At 48.7% G+C, this 26,669-nt stretch overlaps 1 protein-coding gene across 1 annotated transcript in view; it reads left to right on the top strand.

The window, feature by feature from the left end:
• IGSF8 (immunoglobulin superfamily member 8) overlaps positions 1-26,669 on the top strand; it is a 162,703-nt gene that overhangs the window by 110,130 nt on the left and 25,904 nt on the right. Inside the window, exons 5-6 of the mRNA XM_085637156.1 lie at positions 6,255-6,656; positions 10,124-10,278. Coding sequence (XP_085493282.1) covers positions 6,255-6,656; positions 10,124-10,245 — 524 coding nt within the window. The 3' untranslated portion in view covers positions 10,246-10,278. The remainder of the gene's footprint in view (positions 1-6,254; positions 6,657-10,123; positions 10,279-26,669) is intronic.

Genomic DNA, 26,669 nt, shown 5'->3' with positions numbered 1-26,669 from the left:
ACCTTACATTCATCCATCGCTGAAACCTGAAATCACCTCACACACCTCAACACCACTTATCTGTGAACCATAAAAAAACCCTCTCTATGCCCAAGCTCCAGTTATTCCTGACCCCTAAAAACTCCTCATCAGCCTAAACATTACCCATCCCTGAACCCAAAGCCCCCACAGCAGTCTTATAATCCCCCCAAGTTTAATATAATTTTGAAGTTTTCCTTAAACTTCTCTTTCCTTTACAATGTTGCTTTTAATTTTCGATTTTTTATTTTTTATTTTCGTTCCTTAAAATTAATTCTCCATGATTTAGTTTCCTGCAATGTGGTTTCTCAGTTTTCGTTTTCCATTAGTTCACATTAGTTTTCAGGTATTTCCAACCCCAATCTGCTTAGCTTGCATATATGGAAAACTGAGTTATTTTGCCCTACTTGAACCCATTTATTTTTTATTAAAAAAATTATTTGTTGAAGCACTCCCCTAGACATGCGCGCAACCAACAGATACAGGCTTGTTGGTACACGCAGCACTCGATGTCCATGGACTGATTTGAACTTTTTTTCCAGGGGTTCCCAATCTGGGGCTGCTCGGGTTCTAAAAGGTCCCTAGTTTGACCTTGAAGACCTGTACATTTGCATTCTTCTTCCCAGAAAGCCAATGGAATTTGCACTGTCTGCCTTATGCATTAGGCACATACATTTGAATACGCGTCTGCGTCATTGATATAGATAACCATTTAAGGTGACACTAGCACAGGCATCATTTATATATTTAGCGTAATATGAAATTCACGACATTTCACACGATTACGGTGTAACAGAAATTTTACCGGGTTGGGGGCAGGGAGAGGGATAACGTGGGAACGTGGGAGAGAATGAAAATATGAATAAAGCATGACTTTTCATCTAGCTGAATAACTTGTTAGGGTTTTCTAAGAATTGCATTCAAGGATGCATTAGCATACCTGGCAGCTTTTTTTTTTTTTTTTGTAGCGGCTTGCTTTATTCTCTTGAAGCGCCCACCTTCTTCCTATCTCTATATTAACAGTTGTCTTGTTTTCATTATTTTCCATATCCCGCTAATTCCCATGGCAATGTGTGTTAGTGGAGACCTGCTGTACCTGTAATGGAAAAGAGAGCCCTGTTTCACCGTAGATAAGGGAGCATTTTCCCTGGAAGCAATTTTGTATGAGCAGCTCTATCAGCGTACTAATGTGGCATTCTGTTTATTCGCCTGTCTGCCAAGGACTTGCCAGTTTGTTCATTTATTTGTTTTCCCGCCATTTTCATTATTGTTAAGTAGAAGAACAAGCATTTGCAATGCAATCGGCCTCGCCTTTGGCACCTTATATGTATTTAGTTTTGCAGCACATTAGCCTGGGTGCCGCAATATCTATTGTTCTTTAACATGGACTGCACTTTTCTTTACTCTCCTTGCCACAGACTGAATTGCTGAGGGTAATCACGTATTTTAGATCGCGTTTTGAGTGACGCTCGTTTTTAAGAGGCGCTTGATTTTAAAGCTTATTTGCACTTGATTTATCGTCTCCTAACTTCCTCTACCTCCTGGGCCGCTCCCAGCTGAGCATTGACGCTGGGAGCTGGTCCCGGGGAGGCGAGGGCTGCTTAGCGGCCATCTTGGGTGTGGAGTCGCGCTCTCGCGCTCTAGCTGCTACAAAAGGGGGTACTAGACGCTCCGCGTAGCGGACGCGTTAGCGGATGCGCCGGATGCCCGCCGGAGTCACGCCAGAGTCCAGCCCGTCTGCGTCCGTCCGCGCTGAGGACGCGCTGGACGGCTGGCCCCTGGACTCTGGTAAAATGTTCTCTCTCCCATGCAGCTACTCTTTTAGCCAAATGCTGGCCCTTAAACCTCGTAAAAAACGCTGCTCACACTCCTATGAACCAGATGACTTTCTGTTCCCATTACGATGTGGCTGTCATTCCACGTATAGGCCTCTTAACTCCGCCCCCATCCACCCTCTCTTTGAACACCCCGTCATATCTAGTCCCAACTCAGTAGGAATAGAGGGCATCTTGGTTAATGCCCGCTCCCTTGTCAAGAACAAGGTTATGTTCAAGGAGATGGTTCTGGATAGAACGCCCACTCTAGTGTTTGTGACCGAAACATGGGCCAAGGATTCATCCGAACCTGATCTAATCGAGGCGGTCCCTGAAGGGTACTGCCTGGCCAGACTCGATAGACAGGGACGAGTGGGAGGGGGGATAGCGATCCTTTACAAAGATCACCTACAATGCCATATCGTCCCCATACCCGATTTTCCTGACAGTTTTCAAGCACTTTATTTTTCAATAAAGGAAGCGCAACGCTCCTTCTTCAACGGTATCTTAGTTTATCGACCTCCCGGCTCGAGAACCCACTTTACGCACAACCTCCTCCAGTCCCTTGAACCCTATTTTGGTCGAGATAACTTTTCCATCATGGGTGATTTTAATTACCACCTAGAACGGCTTGACCTTTCTGATACCTCCTGTCTCATTGAGGCCCTGGAATCATGTGGGCTCACGCAACGTGTTACCGGAGCCACACATCGTGCAGGACACACTTTGGATGGTATCTTTTCCAATGACCCCCGTCTGACTACTAAGGACCCGATTCATCTATCCTGGTCTGATCATCTGGCGGTCCCTTTTCTTTTGAAATATCATAGGATGGACTCCGGTAAAAAAGGGAACCACCTAATGGAGACTGCCAGAAACTTCAGGAATATCAACAGCGACTCTTTCAAGCCCTGGGCTTCAAGCCTTACTATCACTGGCCTAGATAACGTACAGACTGCAGTCGCTCACTTTGAACAGGTCACCACCGAGGCCTTGTATAAACTGGCCCCAGTACAATCTCGGCGCCGAGCCAGAAAGAGACCATCTGCCCCCTGGTTCTCCGACTCCCTTAGGCTCCTTAGGCAAGAAGTGAGGAGAAAGGAGAGGCTTTGGCATACTAGTTGGGACCTCAAGAACAAGGAAGCTCATAAACTCCTTATTAAAAAATACAAAGCTGAAATTGTGCAAGCTAAACAAGAATACTTTGTTACCGTGACCACCTCGCTCTCCTCCCCGAAGGAGCTCTTTAAAACTGTTGATTCCTTGGTCAAACTGCAAGCCCCTGACCCTGTTATTCCTTCGCAGGACCTATGTGATAAGATTGCCTCCTTCTTCCACACTAAAATCCAGGATATCCACTTGGCCCTCGAGGGACAAAGAGCTGGTCTCAGTGCATCCACATCCGGGGTAGAGATGAGTTTAACCACCACAGAAACCCCCCCCTCAAGCACCCTGGACTCTTTTTCCCCGTTGGTCTTGCAAGATCTTGAGCTATTGCTAACTAAGACCAAGTCTGGTTCTCCCTTGGATACCTGCCCACTGAAAGTCATCAAGCAGTGTAGGGATACCCTCTTACCTCCGCTGCTAGAGGTAATGAATCTAGCCATTAGAGACGGTATCTTCCCTATAGAATGGAAGAAGGCGGTAGTAAAACCCCTGTTGAAAAAGGCCTCCCTGGACCCGGGGGTCTTAAAGAACTTCCGGCCTATCTCTCTGCTCCCTGCCCCAGCGAAGATGCTTGAGACTCATCTTAACAGGCATCTCGCTGTTTTTGTGGAAAGCTCGGGATGCCTAGACTCCTCCCAGCATGGATTTAGGAGAGAATTCAGCACCGAGTCAGCCCTCACCATCGTGCTCGATAAGATCCGCACGACAGTAGATGAGGGCCAGACCTCTCTCCTGGTCCTGCTCGATCTAACTGCGGCTTTCGATACCCTCTCCCCCTCAGTCCTTACATCTCGGCTGAGGGAGGTGGGGGTGAAGAACGCAGCTCTGGATCTTTTGACCTCTTTCCTCACGGGGAGGGAACAAAGAGTCAAGCTGGGGGAGTTCCTATCTCCATCCCGATCTGTGCTATGTGGGGTCCCTCAAGGGTCAGCACTTAGCCCGACCCTCTTTAATATCTATGTTACCCCACTAGCCAAACTTATAAGATCTTTCGGGATGGAGGTAGTCTCTTATGCAGACGACACTCAAATCCTCGTCTCTCTTCCCCATTCAGATGAACTAATCGCCTCCAGGTTTAGATCTTGTATGGAGGCGGTTGGTCATTGGATGATTCAGAACTCTCTTAAACTGAATGGGGAGAAGACTGAGGTGATGGTGTTCGGGGGGAAAGAAAACATCTGGTCAGCCAACTGGTGGCCTGACTCACTAGGAACATGCCCTTCCCCTACAACATCTGCCAAGAACCTCGGGGTGCTGATAGACCCTGCCCTCGACTTAGGCAGCCAGGTGAGCAGAACTGTCTCCACCTGTTGGGGTTTGATTCACACCCTACGAAGGATCAGGAAATATCTCTCCTTGCAGGCAAGAAAACCAATAGCTGTTGCTCTCATCAGATCGCGCTTGGACTACTGTAATGCACTGTATGCTGGGCTTAACAAAGGCCTGCTGCAGCGCTTACAGGTAGTCCAAAACGCTATAGCTAGATTTGTCCTGGATATCCCCAGACGCTCTTCGGCCACTGCAGCCAGGAAAATGCTGCATTGGCTGCCGGTAGAACACCGAATCCGGTTCAAAGTTCTATGCATGACCTACAGAGCCATTGCCAAAAATAGCGACACAGGAATTGGGGCCATCATTTCCCACTATATCCCCGGAAGGAACTTGCGTTCCTCTGGGAAATTGCGTCTGACAGCCCCCCGTGTACGAAGAGCCAAATGGGGTGGTAGAGCCTTTTCCACTCTTGCTCCTAAGTGGTGGAATGACCTTCCCCTGGACCTGAGATCTCTTCCGTCTTTACAGCACTTCCGCTCTGCTCTAAAAACCCTTCTCTTTCGGCAAGCATACATGTAAGGTTTCCTGTCTCCTTCTTTGATCATTCTCTGATCATTTTTGTTAGGCGCCTTGATACCTGCGGGTTACTGTTCTGCGCAATATAAATCGCCATTCATTCATTCATTCATTCATGGAGGGAAAGTAAGCACCAAACTGCGTGACACGCCAGGTATGGGAAAACATGGAGAGAAAAATTGCCTTTCAGGGAGAAATAGTATAGTCCAAATCTCTGTTTTTAATATAAAATCAGGGCCTTTGGTGGTCATATCACTGAAAATACAAGATTTTACAAAAATATTATTGTCTACATGTGCTTGTGGAAGACAATTTCTATGGACTGGAATCTAGAGAATGCTAAAGTGATTCTGGTATTTTACTGACCTCTGCTGGTCGTTTTCTGTCAAGAAAGTTAAATAGAGGCAGTTGCCAGAAAAATTTCAAAAAAGAAAGTCGCTAAGCAGAAAGCAATTCTGGTATTTTACTGAGTTCTACTGGTCGTTTTCTATCAAGACAGTTAAATAGAGGCAGTTGAACAAGCAGAAAGGAATTCTGGTATTTTACTGACCTCTACTGGTCGTTTTTTATCAAGACAGTTAAATAGAGGCAGTTGAACAGAAAATAAAGTCCCTAAGCGGAAGCAGATAAGTCCTAGGGCTGATCTCCAGAGCCCACAAAGTACATACAAACATAAATAAGTATCTACTAAAGTATATACAAGAGGTCTCGAATACTCGACCTAAGAATATCATGACTACCTTCCCAGAAGTGTGTGTGTGTTTGTGTAGAGAATCTCCTGCAGGAAGACTCGCACTACAAATGCGTAGCGCATAGAACACGTGCTATTAATGATTATTTGTCTGTCAGGTAACATTGGGAATCAAAGCATTCTTTGTGGACTGGAAGTTGGGCTCGTATAGGGAGGGGCCATGGGAAATACCAAGATTTTTTTCCTCATTATTTTAGAAACACTATAAATGTAATTCAATTCATTACTTTTTACTAAAACAAATGTGGTAGAAAAATTCACAAAAATAGGCGTTGAGTGCTAAATAAATAATAAAAATTACTTTAGCAGATTTTTTTTTAAATTAAAATTTGTGAAAAATCTTTGAGATTTTGAAACCTTTTCAAATAAGGTAAATTCAAATGTCAAGTGGGAATTTCCTAACACACTTCCTAACACACTGTCATTGTTAGTCAACTCTTAGGCAACTTAATGTTTGAAATAGTAAACTTATTCATAAGAGCGTAATAAGTTGTAGACTTGCACATATTTTTGGATGTAATGTGTATCAAGCACCTAACTTAATGAAATTACATCATGTCATTCTGAGTACACATGTAAAAAGAGACACCAGGGTCATGTCTGAAAGCTTACTGTTGAATTTCAAATATGACAGTATTTGTTAAAATTCTTTGCAGCTGTGGTGGTTGAGGCATACTCTTCGATGGCTGCTCAATCCCTGTACCGTGGTGACACTGCAGAGCTCCTGTGCAACATCTCCTTTGAAACAACCCAGAATGTGCGCATCGCAGTCAGTTGGTGGGCGGAGCTGGATGGGGAGCCAAAACCCCCCGCCAAGTTGCTGGCTTCCTTGAACCGGGACGGAGTGGCGGAACTGGGCAGCCGGACCCCTGAGGGAGAAGTGAGTACAGACAAGGTTGGAGTGCTGTGCTACCGGTTGCGAATACATGGCATCCAGCATTCAGATGAGGGGAAGTATCACTGCGCCGTCACTGCCTGGGTCCAGTACCCGGATCGAAGTTGGTACAACGCTGCGTCTGTGAAATCCAACTCTGTGCTTGTGTATCCTTATGCTCTTGGTGAGTATGAATGTGTAGTTGTTAAAATCAACATCTCAGTAAAAGCCTTTGGTTGATTAGTTAATACATTTAGTTTTAGTATTTATACATTATTCAATATTCCATCACAATATTTGCTAGATGACATCATTTTATGTTTTAACGGCAAGAAAAGAAAATGTTTATCAATTAGTTTATCAAGTAAAGTTTTGTATGTTTTTATTCAATTTGTAGGTCTGGCCTACAGGCTGCTTTAGCTGTGGCGCCGTCACCTTGTTTTATAAAGAAACGAATAATATGGATACATACATAAACGCACACGCAATCATTTAATTAAACGGCGTTTTTGATGTGCCTATATGTTTGACACAGTGGATGGACTTGTACAAAGCTTAGTCGACTGAGGTTTGGCACGCCAAGTTTCTTGCCGATTCTCACAGGGGGGTAAATACTTTAAAGGAGAGGAGAAAAAATATGTGTTTTTATTAATTTCGCTCCCATAGGAAATTTAACATATGCTTACAGCGCAAAGCGCTGAATAGATTTACACCAGAATTCCCATTAAAGTAGACTTTACTCAGAACACCTTCTTTCCTTGGTTTGGTATTAATCCATCATGTCGTTTTCTAATTAAAAACATTTTTAAAAGTTGCCAAGGGGCGAACTCTTTTGTGTGTCTGAGTTGCTAGGGTTTTGTGAATTATTTCCAAACCCAAGAGATTGACTATAGAGGGATATGACTAGACAAGGCAACCTTTTCTCCTGTCACCCCTTTCGGGTTTGTGAATTCAAACCTGGATCCATTATTCTGCTATTTCGGGACTTTGGGCACAGACGGCATCCATCAGTTAGAAAATAACATGTTGCCTCGTTGCTGTGGCAGCCATGCGCATTACAAATATAATAATAATAATAATAAGTCACCCTGAGTTCAAGGCACACTGGAGGGACCCTATTCCTAAACCAACCCAAAAACAAAGTCATAGGATCTGCAGATCCCTAAATGGATTCACTGCAAGCGAAAATTGATCTAGTTAATGTAGACAATGGAATTTCCCTGTGGAGACATAGGTAAGAGTGGAGTTTTGTGGAACAGTAATGCAGCTTTAAATTCTGCTAGTTTCTTGATTGATAAGGAGATTATGCACAAGTCATGTGAACATACTGTCCCAGTTTCAAAATGTGATTGGTTGTTGTAATCTAGCTCATCCTATTCAGTAATGTGAACCACAAATCCCAGCAGGTGGAATCATTTGAAAGTCACTTAATAGCTGGAGTGATGATGAATTTCTGCAAACTCTACAAGTGTTTGGTATTTGATGTTTTAATTAGCAGATTTATTCCAGCCCCCACAGCTCTCCCTGGTGTCTCTTCCCATCTTAATCTGCCAGTTTGGGAATTCCTACAAAGTCAGCATTCCTAGGTGGTCAGATGTTCCATGAATTTGCCTCTGTGCCGCATTTATTTCCTCCAAAAATTGTTCCTTTACAAATATAAATCCTACTCCATAGGTCTGTACACTGTGAGTGTCTATCCCTGGATCTGTTTGAAGCACTGCGAGCTAAGACACCTCTTTAGTGCTCTTGATATTGCTTATGTGTCAAACTTCCTTTTCACCTGGGCAGATAAGGCTGCAACAGATCTACTACGCCTTAAATTGTCGATGAGCCAGATTACACCCAAGGCAAACTGAGGCGTCTCCTACCCTGAGAGTTTTCTTTACTGTAATTATAGACTTATTTAATAAAAATAAAAAAATATTTTTTGTTCATTTTTATGTTGAAAAAAGGAGGAACTCTTGCAAAAATGAAACCTATGTTTTGGTAATGAATATTTTCAGATGCTAATTTTGTAGACCTGTATTTAGACAGGCTTTCATAGTATATTCTGAAATGGACAATTCTTTCATCTGGAAGAGAAGTCTACTTTGGATATAAGGTGGATTCTTTCACCTTGCTTGTTTGTTTTTTGTTTGTTTTTGCTAGACTGTACAATTGAAAGTTTGTATGTTCAGTTTCCCATTCCACCGGAGTGAAATATTTTGAGCATTTAAATATTAGTTTTCTTTAACTTGGCCCCAAAGCCAAGTACACAGGAACATGTAGTGTATAGTATGAAGAAACAACCCAGGATTATGCAGTTCTAATAAACACCCAACACCATTGCTTAGACCTGCAATGCATTGTATAATTACGTCCAAGGATTGTATTATGCAATGCAGTGCATTTTCCTTGTTAGCGCTGGGCGCTCCTGTCAAACGATGTGGTCAGCGCTAACAAGAAGAGTGTGCCGTATTGCATTGAATGCAATGCACTCTGGGAAGTTGCAAACTCGTGCTCCCCCAGGGCCCGGGGGCAGCGCTTTCAAGTGAAATGGCGAGCAGCTGCTTCAAAGCCGTTCTGTGTTTCACTGTCCATAGGGCAACCTGTCTGCACTCTTAAGGAGAATTAGAGATCCCCTTGCAGGTGGATGCAGTGAGTGACTGCACCCACCTGCAAGGGGATGTCTGGGGGGGTCGATACGACCCCCTTACCCCCTTCGAGAGGGCTGCTGTCAGGGGGCGCATTGACAGAGTGCCACCTTTTAGGCGGCGCACTGTCAGTGCGCCTTCTGATAGCTTCTTTGCCTCTGCACTTTAGTCTATAATACAGAGCAGGCTCAGAGGCAAAGAGATTCCCTCATTTGCATGGGGCCACGCTTCCATGTAAATGAGGGAACACACTCCGGTGATAGCACTGGCGCTATATGTGCGCCAGCGCTATCTGTATTACAGGAAGGGCCACACAAGCGCCTGTGGCCCTTTCTGCAATATCAAAGTGTCCCTTTGCGCCGCCGGGGAAATTTCTATAATACATCCCCAGGTGATTTCTGTAGATTAGGTTATCAAAGGGATCCCAAAACTGCCTGAGCTCACATTAGTGAGACTTAGCAGTGTTCGAAATCGCCTAATTTGCTTTTACAAAATGTTAACATTATACTTTTAGAGTAAAATATGACATTTCAGTAACTGCCATATGTTTCAGGTGAGAGTATCTCATACATTTAAAAAAATCACACAAGATACCACCAGAAGAATGGTTTGAGTAGAAAATGCCTCATTGCAATATTTTTTGTTTACTAGCCATTCTCCCCCGTCCAGAAATTACACAATATTTTTTTTTTTTAAGTTAGTGAATTTGAGGTAGCCCAATATTATGGATAACAAATCCAGTTTTCAGATCTACACCGTAAACACTCCAGGCACAATGTCTCAATAGTTCCCTGTCATTTTGTTTGAAAACTTCTCAACAAAGAAGGCTTCAGGCCAGAAGCTCGCCCATCAACTTTGTGTTTCTTCCTACTTTAGTTTTGCACGGTTCAACAAAGATGGACGTGTTCGAGAAAGTATTAAGCGAGTAAATTGTGGGTCAGATTTTGTTGTAGGAACATGTATCACTGCTGTAAGGCTGTTGGCTTTAAAAAGGCTGTTCATGTGACCTTTCTTTTAGCCATGGACCTGCTGTTCCTACCCTTGATTGTTGGCATCTCCAGTGCCCTCTTTGTTGGCATTGTCATCCTCTCCACAGTGACGTGTTGCTACATGAAGAGGCTTCGAACCCGCAAGAGGTGAATGCATCGAAAGGAGATTCTATCAGTAATACAAGTAAGTTGGGCTCTCTCGTGTGTGTATGTGTGAAGAACATGGATAACTCTTCATTATAATGTAGTTGTATATTTCAAATGTAGGGCATGAGAAAATATTCACCCATCAATTGTATGAGCCCATCCATATATTTGCCTTTTTTATACATGATTCAAAAAAGTGCAGCATGCATATTGGGGTGTAGTTTGACTAAGCCTAACCTTAATAAATACATTGACAAGTACTACACAACATCAATCATGGTAGTTGTATGCATTTACAAACCAATGCACAACTACTCATTGGTGATCTAGTGCACAGAGCTATTTCCTTCCTTGTTCACTGATGCTTGTTCCATGAAGGTGTGGGCACCATGCAGTGCTACTCTGTGTGATGGATAGCCATCTAGTTAGAAGATGCTGTTGCAGGATTGAGGGACATTTTCAGAGTAATTCATGTATCTAAGCATTGTGTTAGAAGGCACAGGTGCACACTTTGCGTGAGTCCAAATATGGAACCGTCATGGGGTGCTACTGAACAGGACTGGCAGAGCCACAGACTGGTTTAAGCACTGTGAAGTCAAGTGTTGGCGCAGACTTGAGGTACATCAGCCAAGGTCTTTCTTTACGCAAGATGTCCAGGAGGGGGTGCACTGGCAGAATTGCTGTGAGACCGGCCTCGTGGTGTGGGCCCTCCCGACCAGCAAGTTACCCTACAACCATGCCGAACCTCGTGGACACGGCCTTCCGGCTCCCGTGGGCCAACATCCCGAGGGCCGACCAGATCCCCAACACGCATGCTCGGCCGAGGGAGAACGAAACCCCCACCCCAAACCAGACCGAGAGGCGCCGACCCTGTCACACCTCTGGTCTCCCCCCCCCGAGGGAGGTTTCGATCGACCACCAGGCCCCCGGTGAGCGGGCGCCTCGCCTGCTGGTTGTCTGCAGTCCCTCCCAGACCCACCTGCACAGATCAAAGGGCCGAGCGACAGGAAACCCCGACACACCGCCCCCCAGGCACCAGACCCCTCTCCGCGAGGACTCCGGACTTCAAAGAGGAGGGGGAGTATAACAAGGGGTGCGGAGAGGACGGGAGCAGAGAAGACCTGGACGGATGAGAGCCTGCTGACCTGGTCGCGGCTCGATCGCTCACCGAACAGAAGAACGCTACCCGAACTCTGAACCACCTGAGCCCTGCGGATGCTGTCGCGGCTCCCCGAACTCTGAACCATCTGAGCCCTGCTGACGCTGTCGCGGCTCCCCGAATTCTGAACCATCTGAGCCCTGCTGATGCCGTCGCGGCTCCCTGAACTACGACCCTCCGGTGCCTGCTGAGTGACTCGCGGCCCGCTCCTCCAAGAGAATCGGCAGAGATTGCCGAGAGAAGCAACATCCCCTCAGCTCGAGGATTGAGAGCTGTGCGCCGGATACCTCGCAGAGACACTAATTCAAAGACTGTCCCGCTACCCCTTTCCCTCCTCACGAGATCGCTGCCGCTTGTGGCATTAATTCTGCACCTGCCTGCCGGATCATAAAGATCCCTGACAACTACCGATAAAAGCATATTGTCTTATAACGACTTACTGTGTGGTGTCCCTCTATCCAAAGAGAGAGTAAGCGCAGCGTGTGCGATCCTAGGTGTGAGACCCTTCCAGGAAGGGCCTCCCTGCTCTTGCTCGGCCTAACTCTGGGTAAGGTGGGCCTCCGGGTGGTCGGGAACACATTCCGCAGCCTCCCCGGGGAACGCCTTCCAACATTTGGTGGCAGGCGACGGGATACGAGCCAACACCTAGAGATCGTGCAGTAGACAGCTTACGCACTACCAAGAAGAAATGGAAGGAGAAACTTCCCTAGGTGCCACAGGCACCAACCCGAGCACGGCATTTCAAAAGGACCAGTTAGAATCTTATACGCACCGAGAACTGAAACAATTTTGCAAAGACTTTGGAATCGCTACCACCGAACTAAGCACGAAAGAGGACTTCCAGGGGGCATTAAAAACCTGGATCGAGGCGGGAACTCCCCAGACACAAACAGAAGGAGAGCCTCCCAACGAACCACGAAGCACCCCGGGAAGGAACGGCGCCCCCGAGGGGGGCCTATCCCCAGAGGAACTAGCGGACCGAGAAAGAGGTCGCAACCACGAACTGGAACTAGCAAAATTAAAAATCGAAGGAGAGATAAAACTGGCTGAAAAAAAACTGGCGGTGGAACAGTTACGCCTACAAGGAGAACTAGAGGAAAAGAAACAACAGAGAGAACACGAAGAAAGAAAACTCCAACTAGAGCACGAACGTAGCCTAAAAGAAATCAAGCTCAAGGCTAAGAAAGCGGAGGCCCGACCCTCGGAGACCCAAACCATTTCCTCCACCGTGGAACCAAAGGTCCACATCCCCAAAGATGTGGTGAAAGAATACTATAAGAACGAAGATATTCAGCAATGGTTCAAGGCCTACGAAGTCGCCATGACCTCCCACCGAGTCCCGCAGAAAGACTGGGGGGCTGGGCTGTGGGGCCGGTTCCTGAGCGAGGGGAGAGATACCCTGCTGGACCTGCCCTCCACGGTGATGAACTCCTACAGTCACATGAAAGAGGCCCTGGTAGCCAGATATGGGCTCACCCCTGAAATGTACCGGCAACGGTTTAGAGACTGCAAAAAGATACCCGGTACCACCTGGGTGGAGTACGTGAACTTTTAAAGCCGGGCCTTGGACGGATGGATCAAGGGCAGCAAGGTCTCCACCTTTGAGGAGCTGTTCGACCTAATCGCATGGGAACACTTGTCCGCTAATTGCTTCGTAGAGCTGCGCCAGCACCTTCTGGACAGCAAACTCACAGACCCTCGAAAACTGGCCGTCGAGGCTGACCGGTGGGTGAACACCCGGGCCTCCCGGGGCCCCGTGGGAGACTACGGTCGCCACAGTCAGGGACCCCCCCCCGCCAGAGGGGCGGAGGGAATCAAGGCCGGCAAAGGGAGCTCCCGGGGGGGATCCCCGCTCAGCCCTCCCAGAGGACAATCTCCGCCCTTTCCAGCTCCACCTCCGGCCAGCACCGGGCCACCAGGGAGGCCGGGGCCCCGAGTGAGGATCACCTGTTTCCGCTGCCAACAGACCGGACACTATGCCAGTGACCCTCAATGTCCCCTGTACCAGCGGACCGCCACAACAACCCCGCCGGCTCGACAGATGGCCTCCGTAGCCCTGGGGGAAGAGATGGAAGACTCCGAAGAATGGGAACCAGCCGCCATGGCCTTGGTCTCCCTAGGGGACCGGGAGATGGTCCCCGGAACGTCCCTGCCCGCCAACACGAAGAAGTACCGACAGCAGGTAACGGTCAACGGTCACCGCATCGAGGGCCTCCGGGACACGGGGGCGAGTGTCACGGCGGTTCATTGTCACCTGATTTCCGAAGATCAGATTCTGCCTGGCGCCTTTTGCCCCGTCATATCATCAGACAATTCCGAGAGCCTCTGCCGGATGGCCCTAGTCCCCTTCGAATGGGGGGGAGTCACCGGCAAGTTAAAGGTGGCGGTCCGAACCTCCCAGCCCGTGGACTGCCTCCTGGGCAACAACCTTGAGAACTCCCCGTGGGGACAAGTGGAACGAAGAGCCCACCTCGAGATGATGGGCCTACCCGAGTGGGTATGCGCCACCACGCGCTCGATGACTCTCAGGGCACCTTCCTCCGAGGGGGGAGAGGCCATGCCGCTGAGCACCGCCACCATCCCCGAGATCCAGAATACACCACCAGAGGCCAACGACCCCCTTCTGGACGAACCAACCGCTCCCGGCGAAGGATCAGTGCCTTCCGACCCCGAAACCCTGACCAAACTCGGGGACTTGCCAGAACTGGCCCCGTGGCCCTGCGAAGGGGGCCCCTCCCGTGAAGAGTTCTGCCAAGAACAATCCACCTGCCCGTCCCTCATTAGACCCCGACAACAGGCTGAGGCCCAAGCAGCAGGCGACCGGACGGGCACCCACTGGGTATACTGGGAGAACGGACTGCTGTACAGCGAACAGAAGTCGGCCGAGTTGGGATCGGCCCGAGTACTAGTGGTACCCCTACGCTTCCGAAGTCTTCTCCTGGGCCTGGCCCATGATGTACCCCTGGCCGGACACTTAGGCCAAGATAAGACCTACCAACGACTCGTCACCCACTTCTATTGGCCCAAGATGCGAGCAAATGTGGAGGCCCACTGCAAGTCCTGCCCCACGTGCCAGGCCAGCGGAAAGAGTGGGGGCAAGCGCAAGGCTCCGCTACATCCCTTCCCCGTCGTCAGTACCCCTTTTGAGCGGGTAGGAATCGACATTGTAGGACCGCTGGACCCCAAGACCGCCCAGGGCCACCGGTTCATCCTCGTCCTGGTGGATCATGCCACCCGTTACCCCGAAGCCATCCCTCTCCGCACCGTGGCGGCCCCCGTGGTGGGCCGGGCCTTGATGGGGATCTTCTCCCGCATGGGGTTCCCCCGCGAAGTCGTGAGTGACCGGGGTACGAACTTTATCTCCCGATATATGAAGTCCCTCTGGCAGCAGTGCGGAGTATCGTACAAATTCACCACCCCGTACCACCCCCAAGGAAACGGCCTAGTCGAGCGCTTTAACAAAACACTGAAAGGGATGATCATGGGCCTCGAGGAACCCCTACGCCGGAGGTGGGACGTCCTCCTCCCCTGCCTCCTGTTCGCCTACCGGGAGGTTCCCCAAAAATCCCTGGGATTCAGCCCATTTGAACTACTATATGGACACCCCGTCCGGGGACCCCTGAGCCTGGTCAAGGAGGGGTGGGAAACAACCCCCCGGGGGACCCCTCCGGATGTGTTCCGATACATCTTGGCGCTCCGCAACCAGACCCGGAAATTCAGAGAACTCGCAGAAGCGAACCTCAAGGCTAGTCAGGAAGAAATGAAGCGCTGGTATGACCAGAATGCTACGCTGGTCGAGTTTCAGCCGGGCCAACAAGTCTGGGTCATGGCCCCGGTGAGACCCTGCGCCCTCCAAGATAAATGGACTGGACCCTTCAAGGTGGTCGAGCGGAAGAGCCAGGTCACCTATCTCGTCGATGTACAGTCCCCGCGGAACCCCCTCCGGGTCCTCCACGTGAACCGCCTCAAACCTCACTTTGTACGGACAGAATTGAGTTTACTCCTGGCCACCGACGATGGGGCTGAAGAAGACACCGAGCCCCTTCCAGACCCCCTGGGGGCGAAAGAGACCAATGGGTCCGTGGAGGGAGTGAAACTGTCAACCGCCCTCACAGCCCAACAGTCCGACGACTGCCGCCAGCTACTAGGGCAGTTCGCGGACCTCTTCTCCCTGACCCCTGGGGTCACCAACTGGTGTGTCCACGACGTGAACACATCGGGCCTACCGGGTCCCTGATCGGGTCCGAACCTGCATCCAGACCGAGGTGGCGAAGATGCTAGCCCTCGGGGTGATTGAACCCTCCGACAGCCCCTGGGCCAGCCCGGTAGTCCTGGTTCCGAAAGCAACGACCCCGGGTGTTGCCCCCGAGCTGAGGTTTTGCGTGGACTACCGAGGACTCAATGCGGTCACCCGAGCGGACGCTCACCCTATCCCCCGTGCCGACGAGCTCATTGACCGCCTTGGGGCCGCTCGCTACCTCAGCACCTTCGACCTGACTAGTGGATACTGGCAGATTGCCCTCACCGTGGGAGCCAAGGAGCGCTCCGCCTTCTCCACCCCGGATGAGCACTACCGCTTTAGGGTGATGCCGTTTGGAATGAAGAATGCCCCGGCCACCTTCCAGCGGCTGGTGAACAGGGTCCTGTCCGGACTAGAGGGGTTCAGCGCAGCATACCTCGACGACATAGCAGTCTTCAGCTCCCAATGGACCGAGCACCTCCAGCACCTCCGTCAAGTTCTGCTGCCTCTGCGCCGGGCCGGCCTCACCATCAAAGCCAGCAAATGTCAAATTGGGCACGGCTCCGTAACCTATCTGGGGCACCAGGTGGGAAGTGGGCAGGTCGCCCCCCTCCAGCCGAAGATCGACGCCATCCTGTCCTGGGAACCCCCCGCAACCCAAACGGAAGTCCGGGCCTTCCTGGGCCTCACCGGCTACTACCGAAGGTTTATCAAGAACTATGGCAGCATCGCAGGCCCCCTCACAGAACTAACCTCCAAAAAACACCCCAAGCAAGTACACTGGACTCCCTCCTGCCAGAAGGCGTTCGACACCCTCAAGGCCGCCATGTGCGCAGCTCCAGTGCTCAAAGCACCCGACTACGCCCAGGAGTTTGTGGTCCAGACGGACGCCTCGGAACACGGCATCGGGGCAGTCCTCTCCCAGTTCGACGACAAGGGCATAGATCGGCCCATAGCCTTCATCAGCCGAAGGTTGCTGCCCCGGGAACAGCGGTGGAGCACCATTGAGAGAGAGACCTTCGCAGTAGTCTGGGCCCTCAAAAAGCTACGACCCTACCTGTTCGGAACCCACTTCCGAGTACAAACGGATCACCGCCCCTTGCGGTGGCTGATGCAGATGCGAGGGGAAAACCCCAAGTTGCTACGCTGGTCCAGCTCCCTCCAAGGGATGGATTTCACGGTGGAACATCGCCCCGGGACGGACCACGCCAACGCGGACGGCCTGTCCCGATTCTTCCGCTTCAGCGAGGAGAACCCCCAAGTGGATGGGTAGTTCTCCCCGCCTTTCAGCTGGGGGGGGCACGTGTGAGACCGGCCTCGTGGCGTGGGCCCTCCCGACCAGCAAGTTACCCTACAACCACGCCGAACCTCGTGGACACGGCCTTCCGGCTCCCGTGGGCCAACATCCCGAGGGCCGACCAGATCCCCAACACGCATGCCCGGCCGAGGGAGAACGAAACCCCCACCCCAAACCAGACCGAGAGGCGCCGACCCTGTCACACCTCTGGTCTCTCCCCCGAGGGAGGTTTCGATCGACCACCAGGCCCCCGGTGAGCGGGCGCCTCGCCTGCTGGTTGTCTGCAGTCCCTCCCAGACCCACCTGCACAGATCAAAGGGCCGAGCGACAGGAAACCCTGACACACCGCCCCCCAGGCACCAGACCCCTCTCCGCGAGGACTTCGGACTTCAAAGAGGAGGGGGAGTATAACAAGTGGTGCGGAGAGGACGGGAGCAGAGAAGACCTGGACTGACGAGAGCCTGCTGACCTGGTCGCGGCTCGATTGCTCACCGAACAGAAGAACGCTACCCGAACTCTGAACCACCTGAGCCCTGCGGATGCTGTCGCGGCTCCCCGAACTCTGAACCATCTGAGCCCTGCTGACGCTGTCGCGGCTCCCCGAATTCTGAACCATCTGAGCCCTGCTGATGCCGTCGCGGCTCCCTGAACTACGACCCTCCGGTGCCTGCTGAGTGACTCGCGGCCCGCTCCTCCAAGAGAATCGGCAGAGATTGCCGAGAGAAGCAACATCCCCTCAGCTCGAGGATTGAGAGCTGTGCGCCGGATACCTCGCAGAGACACTAATTCAAAGACTGTCCCGCTACCCCTTTCCCTCCTCAAGAGATCGCTGCCGCTTGTGGCATTAATTCTGCACCTGCCTGCCGGATCATAAAGATCCCTGACAACTACCGATAAAAGCATATTGTCTTATAACGACTTAGAAGAGAGAGTAAGCGCAGCGTGTGCGATCCTAGGTGCGAGACCCTTCCAGGAAGGGCCTCCCTGCTCTTGCTCGTCCTAACTCTGGGTAAGGTGGGCCTCCGGGTGGTCGGGAACACATTCCGCAGCCTCCCCAGGGAACGCCTTCCAACAATTGCAGATGGACCTTTGTGCTGCAATCATAGGTGTGTGTGTATGTGCCTGAATTTAAGCACTTTTGTAGCAGCGCTGATGGAAACTGTTTGTTTTACATCAACCTGTAAGTGAGCTTTCTTATTGTGTAACCTCTTGTGTCCAAAAAAGGGGCTAGTGTAAATAGTGCTTAGATGGCTATCACTGTAAATAAGAAACAGACAAACACAACCACAGTAACTCTACTGGGCATCATGTGTTTCCCCATGAAGCTGGAAGAAGGGAGCTGCTTTTGCAGCGGAGGGGCGATTTTGTATAACTGCATAATTTTAAAAGCAGTTCCTTATATTTCAAACAGCTTTCGTGCAACTATAAAAGTGCCAAAATATTTCAACTAATTAATGTACCTGCTGGAGAGAGTTCAAGTATTCATGTATTGGCCATTATAGCTCATCTAATGTAGCACAGAAGGTTAAAATACCTGTTGAAACAACCTCTACTATACAGATCACAGAGCATGCCCAAATATAAAAGCAGCGTAAAACAATAACTGATAAAACGTACAGAGCTGAATTAAGGTCCATCTTCTCCAGCAGCAAAATAACCGATTTTTTTAGCTTGTGGTAGCGCTGCATTCCTGTAAGCAGCCTTTAACATTTCATATCAGTGTGAATAACAAACCAACACAGCCATACTAGCCGTATCGGGCATCATGCGTTTCCCAGGTAGCTGAGAGAAGGAGGTCGCTTTTACAGTGTGCAGCCGGTATTGTAAGAGGGCATAATATTTTTTTTAAAAGGCACAGTTCCTTCTTCCAACAGTTTGAAGGCAACTATAAAAGTACCAAGAAACCTCTATTAAAAAATGTACCTGCTTGAGAGAGATCGGAGTTTTGTATATTGGCAATTATAACTTACCTGAAATATGATTAAATAAAATAAAAAAAGACTCCGTTTAGTAAAGTAACCGTCAAACATAAACACACAAAACAAAAGAAATTGCAAATATGTCTACTAAAGTCAAACTGCGTACACAAGATCAATTCAAAATCCCTATTTCAAGTTACACACTGTAGTATTCACACACCACAGCTCGACATATTTACATGCCATCCCTCCACACATACACTCATTCACCGTTCAGCATCAAACAAGTCTAACTCAGCCATTTTTGTCAAAAACATGTTCCATGTTGGTGTTTCCCTTACAAACAACAGGATGTAAGGCAGTAGAGGGCTTCCCAGCACACGAAAAAAAATCATCTACACAAATGCCGTGAAGCATGAAACCAGTCTAACTCAGCCCTGCAAAACATGTTTGTTTTTGTTGGTGTTTTCTTCCTTTCCAAATGTCAGGTTGTGAGGCAGGCAAGCACTACCAGCCAGACAAAAAACTCAAATTCGTAACCACCGTACAGCATCAAACCAGTCTAACTCGGCCTTCAAAAATATGTTCTATTTTGCTGGTTTCTTTGTTAACCACAGGGTGTGAGGCAAACAAGAGCTTATGACCACAAGTAACAAACTAAGGTCCGTCTTCTGCACAGTAGCGTTGGATACAAACAGCAGTCAAAAGTTGCCTTTGTTTATTAATATATTTATCAGCCGTGCAGCACTGCATACTAACTAAACTGTTTCGGAACACCAGGGAACATGAAATGCATTGTTACAATCGCATTAGTCTTCTTTAAAATGTGGTCTTTGTTTAACCAGGAAAGAAGCTGTGAACAAGTAATGCACATAACATTGTTAAAATTGCAGTCGCATTAGTTGTGTTTAAAAAATGTTCTTTGTTTAACCAGGAAAGGAGCTGCGAACAAGTCATGCATGCATATCAAACATGAAAAAAGATAGTTCTAGTAAATATACACTTAAACACACAAGTGGAAACATACCGTAGTTAGTCCCTACTCTATGAGCATCAACAAGCAATGAAAAGGAGGGACAAACGAGAGATTAGCCAATAGCAAGCGAACAATGTTTAAAGACAGAACAGACAAAAGCCATGGGGAGGACTGATAGCCCACAAACTGAATACAACATGTCTTGAAGAGACAGCACTTGCGCTGCCTAGGCTCGACCTAATAAAGGGGCCAGAATGCAACCTTGTCTGATCCCTCTGTTAGGTGTGGATTGCTCAATGCATTCTCCGTTTGGGCCATAGCGGACAAATGCGCTAGGGGTTAGGTGCAATTCACGTAAGAAAAAAACAATATTTTTATCGATTTCCCCCTATCCAGCATAATAGGCCACAGCTTTTCTCTGTTAACCCTGTCAAAGACGGAGCTTAAATCCATAAAGGCCAGTATACGACTCCGGGTCTGGCCACAGGTGTATTTGTTGATTAAGAGATACAGGTTAGGTCATTGATCCACAGTGCCCTTGCCTGGTCTGAAAGCACACTTGACATCCAAAAGCACTCCATGGTCTTTGGCCCAAGTTGTTAATTTCGATAGGAGCACTTTAGCTTTAACTTTGACTTCAGAGTCTATCAAGAAAATCGTGAGGTAAAACCAAGGATCAACCCTTAAACTCTTTTTGTATAAAGGAACAATAACTGATTTAGACCGTGTGCTGGTGTGACTATACTTAATTGTGTTAAAGTAAATAGTTAAAATTGGCCCAAAGATGAATACTAGACTCAAATAGGTCTATCGGGTCTCCATTAGGACCTGGGGCCTTGTTACTAATAAGAGTAAGAATAGCATCTCTTTTTCCCAGTCAAAAAAAAAAGAAAAGTTGTTCACAGAAGTCAGTGCTGGATGAAACAAGGTGGGCCCAGCAATAGAACAAGGCCTATCATAAATGTTTTCAAAGTGTTTAACTCACAAATCATGCCAATATATGCTGCAATAGTGAGCTTTCCAGGTTGGAAGTAAATAGTGGATGATTCACAATCTCCCAAAAGTTTGCACTAGATCTGGAGGCACAGGCAGAGATAGGATCCTGCCAGGCCTCTTGTTTGAAGGCATACGTCCTGCTCTGTAAGGTGGTTTTATACAAGGTTCTAAGCGAAGCGACTTTACATCTGTCCCTAGGCTTTTCCTTGAAAGCTGTCATAGTCATCTTTATTTGATTTTCTTCAAAGAAACTAGAGAGCTGTCAAAAGTCTAACTGTTTAATTTGAGTAGTTGGACGCGGTTGAAAGGAAGTTAGAAGGATTGCCACATAGCTACTTATAAGTTCATGTGAGATAAGATGGATATTGTCTGAACATAGGAGATGAAGACATGGGGTAATAGCATCAGAGCAGTGGCCAAACAAGTTGCGGTTAGAAGAGTTGGGATCAATACCCTTCCATCTAAGTCTACTCTACGTCCCTGTTCATGTGTGGTCAACTGCTCATGGGTTAAATTCTTGGCGAGGTCCAAATGCTGCCTCCAGAATAGGGTGGCTACTAGAGGGTTATGATCACTTCTTGTGTCCCATAGTATGTTAAATTAATTAGCAACGGCACCAAGGCAGCTGAGACGAAGATAAAGTCTATGGTGGTGCAAGCACCTCTCCATGTAAACGTGGGGGTAGAAGCACAATCACCAGATTTTGTCTCACCCTCACCCAGATCAGACAAGTTATGGTCACTCACCAGGGCATTAAATAGCTCACCTTGGACAGTGTGTACAAAATGACTGAGGAAGAATGTAAAATCCCATTGGTAGACCTACAGTCCCCGCAAAGATGCAAGGTAAAATCACCTTAAAAAATACAGGAGTTAAAACACTGATAGAAAGAGAACATCCATCAGAGATCTAAGTATACTGACATGATTGACAGTAGAATGGGAACTATTAGCAGTATAAAAAAATGAATGACCAGCATCCCGCACAAACTGGAAAAAGACAACCACAGAACTTCGAACTTAGGGAAGCCAATGTCTAGTTTCTCTATTTTACATTGAAGGGCAAGAGGGACTAATGTCAAAAGGCCACCCTTGGCCCTCCCTGACTGAGAACTCAGTGTGGTACAAAGAAACTGTTGTAACCATTGTAAGACCTGGGGTCACCAAGCCCTAAGGGGGTAACGTGACTCGAGCGGCTGGGCACCCAAAGGCTTCTGTGTAAAGCGACCATACAACACACGCCACCTCTGAAGCAGGGAACGCACACAATAAGGGACGCCACACTGTAGGGTTTATGCAATAACTCAAGTTTATCCAAGCAGATAGGCATAAAGACAGTTCAGTATATGTAAATGCAATTCATCAGATGTAAATGCAGTTCATTATATGTAAGTGCAATTCATTAGATGTCAATGCAGTTCATTAACGGTAAATGCAATTCATTGGATGTCAATGCAGTTCATTAGCGATTAGCATTTGTTGCACCCATCAACCATAACAGTGCTATAGGGAGTACCTGATACAATCTGGAACAGCGCTCTAGAACCCAGCGCTACTCGTGATAATTGCGCCGTGAATCCTGGTGAGCAGAGCCTGCGGACACAGCGTTACTCGTACTAATTGAGCTTCGAACACTCCAGAGCAGAGCCTGCGAACACAGCGTTACTCGTAATACTGGAGCCTTGACCGCTTTAGAGCAAAGCCTACCAGCACAGCGTTACTCGTAATAATGGAGCATTGAACACTTTAGAGCAAAGCTTACCAACACAGCGTTACTTGTAATAATGGAGCATTGAACACTTTAGAGCAAAGCTTACCAACACAGCGGTACTCGTAATAATGGAGCATTGAACACTTTAGAGCAAAGCTTACCAACACAGCGTTACTCGTAATAATGGAGCATTGAACACTTTAGAGCAAAGCTTACCAACACAACGTTACTCGTAATAATGGAGCCTTGAACACTTTAGAGCAAAGCTTACCAACACAGCGTTACTCGTAATAATGGAGCCTTGAACACTTTAGAGCAAAGCTTACCAACACAGCGTTACTTGTAATAATGGAGCATTGAACACTTTAGAGCAAAGCTTACCAACACAGCGGTACTCGTAATAATGGAGCATTGAACACTTTAGAGCAAAGCTTACCAACACAGCGTTACTCGTAATAATGGAGCATTGAACACTTTAGAGCAAAGCTTACCAACACAGCGTTACTCGTAATAATGGAGCCTTGAACACTTTAGAGCAAAGCTTACCAACACAGCGTTACTCGTAATAATGGAGCCTTGAACACTTTAGAGCAAAGCTTACCAACGCAGCGTTACTCGTAATAAGTACGCATCGAACACTTCCGAGCAAAGCCTGCGAACATAGCGTTAACCGCAATAATGGAGCATCGGGCACTTAAGAGCAAAGCCTGCAAACATAGCGTTACTCGTAATAATTAAGCATGGAACGCTTCCGAGCCCAGCCTGCGAACATAGCGCTACTCGCATTAATCGAGCTTCAAGTACTTCGGTGCAGTTCGTGGGGCACAACGCTGCTCGACAGTCTCGGAGACGAGGGGCAATCCCTCGGCGGGGTGTCAAAAGTCTTGAGGGGACGGGGGGACTCCCACGGAGGGGAACCAGGGTCTCGGGGTGCGGTGCTGCTCCCGGCCTGTAGAGGGCGCACCGGGTCCGGCCCAAGCCTCCCGGGCTTACCTTGATCTCGACGTCTTGAGGCGTCCCAACCAGCTCCGAGCTCCGCAGTCGGTCCTTCCTCGACGGGGGCAGGCCACGGCCCCACACACCTTCCCCAGCAGCTGCGACGGCAGCGACGGGGCCCCGGGCTTCTCCGCGGTCCTCGACACGATGAGGGGTGATGATGCACACTTCAGGCTTCCGGGCCGCAGCGGTGAGCGCGCTTTGGTCCCCGCACTCCCAAGGGGGGGGGTCAAATTAAGCGGGAGAGCTCCGCGCTCAACGGGGATGGATGCCGGGGATCCCAGGTCAGGGAGTGCAGGGGTCTCAGCGCTGGTACCTGGTTGATCCCGAGCACTTCCGCAATCAGCTTTGGCATAAAGTTTCAGTTGTCAGTTCTGGCATGCAGTCTCAGCATTCAGTTTCAGTATGTCGTCGTGACATGAGGTTTCAGCATTCAGTTTCTGCATTCAGTTGCTACCTGAATTCTTGATGGCGCAGATGTCTCTGGCGCCCTTGGGGGGTCTGTTCCTGGGGGGTAGGAATTGAGTTGGCGACTAGGTCCTTCCTAGTCAGGCTGGGCAGAGGTTCCCTGGGTCCTCCTACTGCTGGGCAAGATCAGTGGGCTTTACAGGATCCCTCACTCACTTAAGAGGCAGCACCTAAATCCTGTCACTCTCAGAGGCATAAGTCCCTGGCTAGGCCCTACCGCCTAAAACTCCTGCGTGGATTCTCCAGCTCTGCTTTACCCCACTGGCCAACTAACTAGAAAAAGTTCCCTCCCTCACTTAAGTAGCCCTAGGTCAGGTGACCTCTAGCCAAGGCGGCAAAAGTAAAACCCCACCTCCCTTCGAGAAGGTTCCAGCACATTCCAGGAGCTTCCCCATTCTACCTATGGGACAAAAAAGGCGGGCTGGTGTTGCAACATTGTTGTGGGGTTCCAGCCAGCTCCTGGCAGCTAGGGTGCTACTAATGAAGACCACTCTGCATTAGCAGGGGCCTGTGGCAGCCATCTTGGGAGAAGGGAGCACCTGCACCTTAACACTGATTGGCAATGAAAAGGCGCCCGGAGACCTAAGTCTAACATCAAAATGAGGGTGGAAAAAATGAGGCGCGATCAAAAATAGAGGGGGAGACCACCCTAGGGCTGACAGGTCCAACAACCATCAAGGAAAAAGGTATGACTACTTTCACAGGTTTCCTGAAGATAGAGGATTTCAAAGCTCCATAAAGAAAGTCAACCAGGAAGAATCATCCCTAAGACCCGCAATGCTAGCAATGTTCTAAGAAAGAATGCCAAGCGTATGGGAAGTATTATTGATGCTGGTCTTGGCCTCTGAAGGGGATGTTTCCTGAGACACAGAATTTACAGTCGATAGAGAGAATCAATCAATAGCGTCTAAGGTGCTCAAAGGTTCACAATAGTTTGATGTGGGTACATTGAACAAGCCGCTTTGAGGATGAGCTGGGCAAACGGAGTAAGTATCAGTGCAATGAAGGGCAACAGCTGTGTAATGACCTCTGGTATGTGTGTGAAGATGCTTGTAAAATAATCCAGAGGTACCGGGGTGATGCCTGTCCTCGCTACGCTGCAGGTCTAATGCCTTGAGAATGTTCTTTGCACATGTTGCCTTATTAAAATTAATGTCTATGCACTCTCCAGCCTAGATTTTAGGACCCCTTTCTAACCAAGAAACACATCTGACCATGTTGACCTGATTAAATAAGTACAGAGTGGAGCCTAGCTGACCGCGACTGTGAAGCCAGTGAACGACCTTATTTCTGAGTTGGTAACAGCCTTCAGTAGAGCTGGGCTTCAATTTTGGGACCTTGGTCAAAACTACAATAAGCAGTGCAGCTGCTCGAGGGAGATCTAAGTGCATTACGTCACAGTTGGACGTAAATACTCTATGTCTTGAATTGTTCTCCACACCAGGCAAAGTAATCAGATGATCGCACACAGGAGAAGTCAGATGTTGCACAGTTGGGAAATCAGGCATAGAGGCACAAGCCTTAAAATTCACACCCAGACTCTTTGACACAGGTTCCTTGGAGGGCGGCTTAGGGGCCGATGTAGAGCACAGATAAAGGGTACTTGTAGCAAGAGAGACTGCTGGAGTTGTAGGAGGCAGAGGAGGTGAATGAGGCGGCTGAGAGGACACTGACAACTCTTTTGACGCTGTACAGTCTGTTGTGGCAGTCCTTAAAGTATTTTATGATAAGTTGTTCAATCTTCTTTAGTATCTTGGCCAATTGAGAGTTGCATAAGAGACAGGAATCACAGCCAGCCCCGGTTTAGTGGGATGGGGCCTTGCCCTGCGCAGTGACTTTCACTCTACTCTTTGTTCTTGGTAGGGCACAAGGGTCTGAAATGTTAATAGCAGATTGCTGGTGGACAGTTGGCCGGTAGTGATCCTAGTACAAGAGGAAGGGGCACTAGGTGTTACAAGAGTAAGATCTATTGATGAGATATTAACATTCTTTAATAGAGGGTCAGTAAAAGTAAAAAGGTTCCCATAGCAGGTTGGTAGTTAGTCCAAGTTCCTCTTCCACCGAGGTGATCGCCTCAGTAATGGCTCCCACCCCATATTTAAAAGGGTAAAATGCTCGACTCATTGCGAGCTCTTTTGTGAGAGATGTGAGCCGGTGAAGATTTCCGCTTACCCATGGCGAAAGTGAAGGCGAGGATGGCAGCCAAGAGATGTGGCCTGGTCGGATCTCAATCTTGTGCAGACGTGCCTGCTGTTGGGCTGGTCTTCGCCCGGGGCGCCCCACGCAGCAGGGCAGCTGCAGCACTTAACATTGCATTTTCTAGGCGCCGCCCTCACTGCGGGCAAGGAATGCTAATAGATGGAGTCCAGCCTGGTAGCAGAGGGTCTGTGGTGTCCCCTTACAACGGGACCACTGCAGCGCTTAAGAGCACGTTCTCCGGACTCCTGTCCTCTCCATGGGCAAGGAATGCTGATAGATGGAGTCTAGCCGGACAGCGAGGGGTCTGTGATGTGATAATTCTAGAGCCAATCTCTTTAAAATCCTCTGTATGACATCACTGCAAGCCAACTAATGCTGGGATTGGTGAGCTGTGATGTCACTTGACACTTGGTGATAATAAGCAAAGTGCCTGTGAAGCTGTTGCAGCCCTTGGTCGTCAACTATCTA

The sequence above is a fragment of the Triturus cristatus genome, chromosome 12 (assembly GCF_964204655.1).
Source record: "Triturus cristatus chromosome 12, aTriCri1.1, whole genome shotgun sequence".
Lineage (NCBI taxonomy): Eukaryota > Metazoa > Chordata > Amphibia > Caudata > Salamandridae > Triturus > Triturus cristatus.
The sequence above is the reverse complement of the archived record's forward strand: the minus strand, read 5'-3'. Positions and strand labels throughout refer to the sequence as shown.